The sequence below is a fragment of the Sinocyclocheilus anshuiensis genome, unplaced genomic scaffold, assembly GCF_001515605.1.
Source record: "Sinocyclocheilus anshuiensis isolate Anshui unplaced genomic scaffold, SAMN03320099.WGS_v1.1 scaffold850, whole genome shotgun sequence".
Taxonomy (NCBI): Eukaryota; Metazoa; Chordata; class Actinopteri; order Cypriniformes; family Cyprinidae; genus Sinocyclocheilus; species Sinocyclocheilus anshuiensis.
This window is the reverse complement of record NW_015537937.1, coordinates 614,765-624,161: the sequence shown is the minus strand read 5'-3', so window position 1 is coordinate 624,161 and position 9,397 is coordinate 614,765. Positions and strand designations below refer to the sequence as shown.

Genomic DNA, 9,397 nt, shown 5'->3' with positions numbered 1-9,397 from the left:
TGAGAGAGAGAGGGAGAGAGAGAGAGAGGGAGAGAGAGAGAGGGAGGGTTAAAGGCAAAACACTAAGTGTCACAACTCAAACTAAGATAGTCAGAAAGAGTGTATGAGGGAGAAACTCACTCAGTGAACCAGCTGAAAGGAAGAGAGAGCTTTTAGAGGAAATACAGAGGAAACTGAAGATAGCGCTCAAAACACAATCACAACTGGATTACTACAGCACAGAGATGGCAGTGACTGGGGAAGAGACGGAGTCAGGTGAGAGAGAGAGAGAGTGTGTGTTTGTATTTTATAAGGGAAAAGCCAGTGTGACGCTAATGTATTACATTCTAATGCATTCCTGAAGTTGTGTATTTTTTCATTTGGTAAATGAGCTAGTAACAGAAAAAAAGGAGGATTTCTTTCTATTGTTTTTTTTTTTAAAGTAAATATGGGACATTTAATTTGGTTGAGTTTTAGTTGCTTTTTAATCACTTTTTGTTTTAAATCATTTTAAATTCTAAATCATTCTGTGGTGTTATTTTTCCATATATTGTATGCAATCTCTCAGTTAATATTCATATAATAATATGAATTTAATATAATATTCAGTTCATATAATAATAATGTAATTACAATATTAAATATAATTATAAATATAGTTATTACTATAAACATTATAAAATAACGCAACAGTAATTATAAAATGCGATTTATTTTTTAAATGGAATATAGGCTGCAGAAAATGTCAACAATCTCAAAATATTTAATTTAGTTAATATAATAATAGACTATAATAATAAAATATAATAGCAAATATCATTATTAATATGTGTTTATTGCAGTATTTAATTCCTGCAATGCTGATAAAAAGCAAAAAGAAGTTTTATCATGTGTAAATGTTTGTAAACATTCTGAGAAAATCAGTCCACAGACAGTGGAAGAATGGCACGTTTTTGTGCTTCTTTTGGTTCTTTCCTTTTATGTGGTTCAAACTTTCTTCTCAGTCATAAACACACTCATTGACATTTTGTGTTTTACGAAATCAGGCTGCAAAATTTGCCTGTCTATTCACACACATGAATCATTGAGAGAGAGAGGGACAAAAGCAGCGAGAGAATGAGGGGGATGGAGGGAGGGAGGGGCTTTCTGTTTGACGTCAGTCTGTTTCCTGGAAGCCGGCCGAAGCCAAGACGGAGGGAGAGGGTGAGGCGGAGAGAGAGTGGGAGTCGGGCGGGGGTTTGGACAACGACGCACGCAGTGACGTCAGCATTTTGTCACATTGTCTGATAATATACACACACACACACACACATACATACATGTTAAGTCAAAGCATATCCAGTTTGTTGAAGGATGTTTACTGCTGGGAACATTGTCTGATAGCAGCTTTAAAAGTGTTTGTACTGCACCAGTACTTCAATTTGCTTTTTCAATGTTGCATTAGGTGTTTTTAATGTGTGTGTGAATGGCTGTGAAGTCTTTTATATAACTGCTTGTTGTTATTGTTTTGGATTTATTGCATAAATTAGTCCAATTAGCTTTTTAAAGCCTGGTCACAATAGAAGTCACAGCTGATTGGTTAGATTCAGTGTTATGTGTCTTTTTATTGGTCAGATGAAATATACCTGGTCAATGGATAATTTTCAGTAAGTGTCCCAAGTCTTCACTAGTTACAGTTTTTCTCAATTGCTTTGGCACATTTTTCGAAACAATCTTAACATTCTCTAAAATTTGCAATTTGCTCAAATCAATAAGAAATTCCAATCTGATGTGAACAAGAAGCTAATTGTTCAGAGATCTGAACTTATTGTTTCGGGAAAAAAAAGTTTCATTCGAGAATTGAGCCAAAGCAATTGAGAAAAACTGTAATATGCTATTTAATCGAAAATAACAACTTGCCTTATGGACTCCTATATATATGGAAATATTTCTTTTTATTCTAATTATTGTCAATATTAACAATGATAAATCATACACTTATTTATTTATTTTGGTGTCTTAGCTCAATATTTTTATTCTAATTATTATCAATAATAATGATAAATCATACACTTGTTTATTTTTATTTTGGTGTCTTAGATCAAGAATATATCACCACTGATATATATTTTTCTTTTATGAGTTTTAGGATACAAATGAATCCTCTTGCAGATTAAGTAATACTAGAACTGCAAAAATAATGATAATTATTATTATTATTATATTCAGTTTTCTCAAGATAGCAGCTCTGTTTGCTTCCATATGGTTGGAAGTAATAATAATAATTATTTTTATTATTGTTGTTATTGATTAAATGATATGGACTTATACACTTATAATTAACATGGAATTATGCACCAGAATGAGAATTGCAAAAATAAAGATAATTTTTATATCCTATCTTAAAAACATCCTGGACTACAAAACCAGTCTTAAGTAGCACGGGTATATTTGTAGCAATAGCCAACAATACATTGTATGGGTCAAAATAATCGATTTTTCTTTTATGCCAAAAATCATTAGATTATTAAGTAAAGATCATGTTCCATGAATATATTTTGTAAATTATTTCAAAAAGTTGTATCTCGGCCAAATATTGTCCTATCCTAACAAACCATACATCTATGGAAAGCTTATTTATTCAGCTTTCAGATTATGTATTTTAAAAAATTGACCCTTATGATGGTCCAGGGTATTCTCAAGGATACCTTTTTGTGGTCCAGGGTCTCTCTCTCGCTCACACACACACACACACACACACACACACACACACATATATATACATACAGTGGGTACGGAAAGTATTCAGACCCCCTTCAATTTTTCACTCTTTGTTATATTGCAGCCATTTGCTAAAATCATTTAAGTTAATTTTTTTTCCTCATTAATGTACACACAGCACCCCATATTGACAGAAAAACACAGAATTGTTGACATTTTTGCAGATTTATTAAAAACTCTTCCTCTTCTCTAAAGCAGCGCAGCATGGCCTCGCCCCCTTTGCTACCTTTTCCCGAGGGCAGATTTATCTGGGTTTGTGATGTCACGAACACAGGAAGTAACTCGTTGTAGTCCCTACCAGCCGTTTTTGTAGGCATTAAACTGCCAGAATTTTAAAAGACAACATCTCCGTTTGCATTGAACTTTTAGCTTCGTAACTTTGCAGATATTGTTTATGCTCAAACAGCAACATTACACACTAACTAACGTTAAAAAAGTGAAATCGCAATCAACCACCCCTTTAAAGTATGTTCATTTATGCACTCAATACTTGGTCCGGGCTCCTTTAGCACAAACTTCAGCATCAGTGAGGTGCGGCATGGAAGCGATCAGCCTGTGGCACTGCTGAGGCACTATTGAGCCTTCAGCTCATCTGTATTGTTGGATCGACTGTTTCTGTTTCTCATCTGTCTCTTGAAAATATCCCATAGATTCCATATGGGGTTCAGGTCAGGCATGTTGGCTGGCCAATCAAGCACAGTAATATCATGGTCAGAGAACCACTTGGAAGTGGTTTTGGCACTGTGGGCAGGTGCTAAAGTTCTGCTGGAAAAGGAAATCAGCATCTCCATAAAGCTTGTAAGCAGATGGAAGCATAAAGTGCTCCACAATCTCCTGGTAGACGGCTGCATTGTCTTTGGACTTGATAAAACACAATGGAGCAACACCAGCAGACGTCACGGCACCCCAAATCATCACTGACTTCAGAAACTTCACACTGGACTTCAAGCAGTTTGGATTCTGTGCCTCTCCAGTCTTCCTCCAGACTCCAGACCTTGATTTCCAAATGAAATGCAAAATTTACTTTTATCTGAAAAGAGGACTTTGGACCACTGAGCAACAATCCAATTATTTTTCTCCTTAGCCCAGGTAAGATGCTTCTGACATTGTTTCTATTTCAGAAGTGGCTTGGTAGCCCTTTTCTTGAAGACATCTGAGCGTGGTGACTCTTGATGCACTGACTCCAGCTTAGTCCACTCCTTGTGAAGCTCTCCCAAGTTTTTGAATCGGCTTTGCTTGACAGTATTCTCAAGCTTGCGGTCATCCCTGTTGCTTGTGCACCTTTTCCTACCCAATTTTTTCCTTGCAGTCAACTTTGCATTTAATATGCTTTGATACAGCACTCTGAACAGCCACCCCTTTCAGTAATGACCTTCTGTGACTTACCCTCTTTGTGGATGGTGTCAATGATTGTCTTCTGGACCATTGCCAAGTCAGCAGTCTTCCCCATTATTGTGGTTTCAAAGAACAAGAGAAACCCGGAACTTATACTGTAGGGATGGTCATTTAATGAAACTCAAATGTAATTATTCTTATTTTTTAAGATACTAGATTTTTGAGTTTCATGAGCTGTAAGCTCTAATCATCAAAATTAAAACAAAAAAACTTTTGAAATGTTTTACTTTACATGTAATCTAGAATATATGAAAGTTTCACTTTTTGAAATGTTACAAAAAAATATAATTTTTTTTAGATGCACCTGTATATATATACATATATCACCACTGATCTTAAGACAAATGTTAAGACAGATTAAATGCACCTTTGACCATCATTTATTGGTAATATTTTACAACATGGTTGTCATTTTTTACAGCAGTTATTACATTTTGTGTACTGTTCATTTATAAATATACTACTGTCCATTTTAATTTCTAATGCATTAATGTTACTATGTAGACATGAACATATGATTAATTAAAATGTTACCCATTTATCTGTCAAATAATGCATTTTGTTGTATATTTCTGCATGTAGCTGCCACAGGAGACATGCCAGCATATCAGATCCGCTCCCCGTCATCAGGGTTACCACCAGGCGTCGTTATGGCAGCGTCACCGGGGGCCATGCACAGCCCACAGCAGAACACAGAGGAGGCCACACGCAAGAGAGAAGTTCGCCTGATGAAGAACAGGTACACACACACCTGAGTCATGTGCTTCAACTAATGCACTGATGTGCATGTTGGCATCTGACCTTTTCTTGCATGTTGCAGGGAGGCGGCGCGCGAGTGTCGCAAAAAGAAGAAAGAATATGTGAAGTGCTTGGAGAATCGTGTCGCTGTGCTGGAAAACCAGAACAAGACTCTCATAGAGGAGCTCAAAGCTCTTAAAGACATCTACTGCCACAAACCAGAATAACCCTCACAAACACTGCGCAAGGACTGTGTGATTCACACACTACCTGTCTCTTCTCTTCTTCTGTTGCATCGCCTGGATTTTAGCGGGGTTTTTTTTGTTCGTTTGGCCAAATGTTTTTATAAGATGTTGCTAATGTTGCTTTGAGGATGCTCCTCACAAACACACACACACACACACATACATTTTAAGATGGGCGTATTTTGAAAAAAACTGAACTCTTCATTGATTTGTGTGTAAAAATATGTATTTTCCTTTTTTAGGTTGAAATCAGAACAAGCAAAGGAAATGGCATAAGCAGCCATGTTAAGTGGCTACACACTGCACACATAAACAGCATTTTTGGTGTTAAGGTCATTTTTGGTATGCACAGAATTTAGCTGTAAATATAAAGAAAATACACTGTAAACCCATTTGAAGCAACTTAAATTGATGGATTAATAGCAGCGTCAATCTATTCAGTAAACCTGACTGACTCTACAAAGCTTACATTTTGCATTTAAATTGGGTCCTTCATGTAAATTAGATTTCAATCAAGTTTGTACATTTCAATATGAATTTTGTAATTTGTTCTTAATAAAGAAAATACTTAATGCAGTACCCCGGAAGTCACAACTTTAGTTAATGCTGTTTATGTGTGCAGTGTTAAATGCCTAATTGTTAAAACGCAACACTGTCCACTGATTGTTTTAATGTAAGTGAAATTATGTGCATTAGATTGAACTGTTTGAAGTTGTTTATTAGTAGTCATTTGAGCTCATGGCTGAATGTAACAGTGACCTAAAACTTCACCAAGAAACGTGACATAATGTTGGTGATTACATAATGTTGACGTAAATGTTTAAACGGATAGTTCACCCAAAAATGTACAGTTTGTATGCTGTTTGCGTTTCTTTCTCCTGTTGTACACAAAAGATGACATTTTTAAAAATGTCTCAGTTTTTTTGACCATACAATGCAAGTCAGTCAGATCCAGTTTTGGACCTCACTGTCTTACATTGTGTAGACAAAACCAGTTCTTCAAAATACCTTCTTTTGTTTTCTGCGGAAGACAGTCATACAGGTTTGGAATTACATGAGGGTGAGTAAATAATTAGAATGTTAATTTTATGGTTGAACTGTCCCTTTAAGACTACTACTAACTCTCTTTATTATTATTATTACAGATTTTTCATTTAGCACTATTTTATTCAATTTGTACCATACGCACAACTATGTCAATTGCTTCATGTCTTGGTAAAATTAAGTCATTTTGTTAAAATAAATTTTACTATACCAACTCAATATGCAGAGACAAACTATAAATTAACCATTTGTAAGTTGATTGCTCTGTTTGTTTGAGCATCCCAACATAGCAACATTGGCTCAACCAATGGAGTGATTTTTGAGGCATATCTGTTTGTTAATGAAAGATGGATGGAGTGTTTTGAAAACCTGTTTGAACATGTTTATTTTTTTTTTCAAATCCATTTGGTGAATATTTGGAGCTAGAGGCGAGAAAATTACTCTTTAGCTTTAATGCTTCGTTTATTTGTGTCTCCAGTTCATATCGTGAGGAACAGTACATGACTTTTGCATGAACAAAGCAAAAAGGTGTAACATTATGAATTGTAAACATGATAGGTGGTTGTCACAAATGTTGCTTTTGATGTAATATTGTATATTATTTTAAATCTCAGTAACTTGTATTTAATTGTTTATGATAGTAGAAGAGAATTGTGAAAGAAAAGAGGCTTTTGTGAGTAATAAGAATGCAGATTCTCTAAATCAGACAAGTGGCATTAACTGAACAGAATTCCTAATATTTCAGCTGTTAGGATGCCAGTGTGTGTATCTTCTGTTTTCTCAGACTATGCTAGTCATCTTAACTTTATCTTCACTTACAGCCAATCACATTTCTGTTTCTAATGTTCTATTCTATGAAGTCTGGGCAGAAAATTGAATTGGTTTAATATTTATATAGCTTGTTTTCAATTAATCTTTAAATTAGATTGTATGCCCTGCCCTTCTTTAACACTGTACAGAACGCTGAAATCTATTTTTAATAAAATATTTTTGTAAATGTATATGATCTTCCTACATGGTCAGACCTGCATTTTGAGAAGCACTATTAACGGTGTATGTGTGTACAAAAAAAAAAAAAGTATCTAGCTGAACCTGACAAAACCTCACCTTATGGGGACACGCTCATTTGTAGAAAAAAAAGGGAAACAATATTCAAAATAAGGTTATTTTAAATGCAGTCAGTGTTCTTTTAGGGTGTGGGTTAGGGTTGTGGTATTTAGAAGTAGCTGTATAAAAACAATTGCAGTATATGAAATGTCCCCCAAATAGATAGCTAAGTTTTTCCACCTTTAAAAAAAATGTTTTATTAAACAGATCAAGCTGGTGACCTTCAAGGATTTGTTTCGCCACAGAATTTTGTGTTGCACATTTTCTCAAGTATCAGCATAAGATGCTTTGAATGATCTCCAAGCCTAGTTAGGCTAGTCTGTTGGTTGTTTTAGATGGGTTTTAACCACTTTTCAAATGGTCAAGCTGGGAGATCAGCTTTCTAACCAGCTAAACCACATGAACACCAGCTGGGCCCAACTGGGAGATCAGTTTGAACCACTTAAGACCAGGAAAGATTCAACCTACTTCAAGATGGTTTCAGCAAGGTATACTTAAATAGTACAAGTGAAATCTTTCAGTGCTACTTTGGTTTCTTCCCCTCTCTCCCTTTCTTTACTGTACTACTATTGTAAATAAATTACTTTATATGTACAGATTTTTTTTTTAGCTGCTTTTTAGCTTTATCTGCATGTTCAATTCTTCGTATTATAATATATTGCGTGCATTCGAGCTGTTTTGACGTTTGTAATCAGAAAGAATATTTGAATGATCTAACAAGTTTGTCAAGCTGTTTGAGCGCTAGAATGTGCTGCATCATACCTCTGCGTTTGGCACAAACAGAGGCAGACATGGAAAATTCCAGTGTGTGAGCGCGCCCTCTACTGGAACACTACAGCTGGATTTCTGTACGACACTGTCATCTAGTGGACGTTCAACAACAAGAGCTTATAATTATTTTTTTACGTTACTAGTGCTTATGTTTTAATTGCTAGTGCGTAATCCAAATCGCAGTAGTATCTTTGTTAAATGATTATATATTTAAAATCGCAATTGTTTTCTTTTAATCAAACTATGTAAAACCTAATTTCATTCAAACTCCACTGCTACCTTCAAGAGTCAAGAGAAAGTTTAAGTAAAAGAGTTAACGTTTCTTAACCCCTTCAGGCCCTGCTGCCATTGAAATGGACACAGGAATTTTTGTTTAAACCAATAAAATGTTATGTTTTTATAATGAGAAATGTCCCTGATTAACCAATGACAATGAAGATATGACTCCTAACGGAATCTGAGCTACAGGCATCATAAAAACAGACATGACTGACTAACTAGACAGGAAGAGGTCCCTGCAAACAAGCCTGTGCTGGGGTAGGGTTGCCACCTTCAGCTAGGCAAAAGAAAGGGACACCCACTCATGACCCTCCCCCTCAAAAAAAAAAACCGCCAAGGACACAAATAATCAGTGAGGAACTCATAGCTCAACAGTAAACCACGAGAAAACATGCTGAAGTAGGCTATGTAAACTTGCAACTGAACACATTAATAGTGTTATTTTAAATTTGATTATTTATAACTATGAATTATCATTAGTCTTTTTTGACAGTTCTGCAGCTGCTACCAGGATGGGATACATTTTTGGTTCACCCAAAAAAATTAAAATTCTGTCATAATTTACCCAGGTTTTTCTAAACCTGCATGAAGTTCTGTTGAACACAAAAGAAGATACTTTGAAGAATGTGGGTAACTAAACACATCCACATGTCACTTTTCGACGTAACCTACACTCACTCTCACCCTCCCAGCTATCTGCTATGGTTTCATCTTCGCTTCCTTCCCCTGAACAGTTATCATCTCTTGATGTTAACAGTGCTACTGATACTTTCTGCTCCACTCTTACATCTTGTTTAGACACTGTCTGTAGGAAGATCAGGCCCTTTCTTTCAGAACATGCAACACAACTCCTTGTTCAAGCTCTTGTTCTATCCAGGCTGGATTATTGCAATGCTCTCTTGGCAGGTCTTCCAACCAGTTCTATCAAACCTCTACAATTAATCCAAAATGCCACTACAAGATTAATCTTTAATTAGCCGAAAAGAACACATGTCACACCTCTGTTCATCAGTTTGCACTGGCTACCAGTAGCATGCTTGCATAAAATTCAAGGCATTAATGTTTGCCTACAAAATCAC

At 35.6% G+C, this 9,397-nt stretch overlaps 1 protein-coding gene across 4 annotated transcripts in view; it reads left to right on the top strand.

The window, feature by feature from the left end:
* The window catches only part of crema (cAMP responsive element modulator a), a 13,008-nt gene extending 7,336 nt beyond the window's left edge, over positions 1-5,672 (top strand). For all 4 annotated transcript variants that reach the window (XM_016448702.1, XM_016448680.1, XM_016448687.1 and 1 more), the window contains 2 exons: positions 4,717-4,873; positions 4,955-5,672. In XM_016448702.1, the coding sequence (XP_016304188.1) occupies positions 4,717-4,873; positions 4,955-5,099 (302 nt within the window). In that variant the 3' untranslated portion in view covers positions 5,100-5,672. The remainder of the gene's footprint in view (positions 1-4,716; positions 4,874-4,954) is intronic.
* The last annotated feature ends 3,725 nt before the right edge of the window (positions 5,673-9,397 follow it).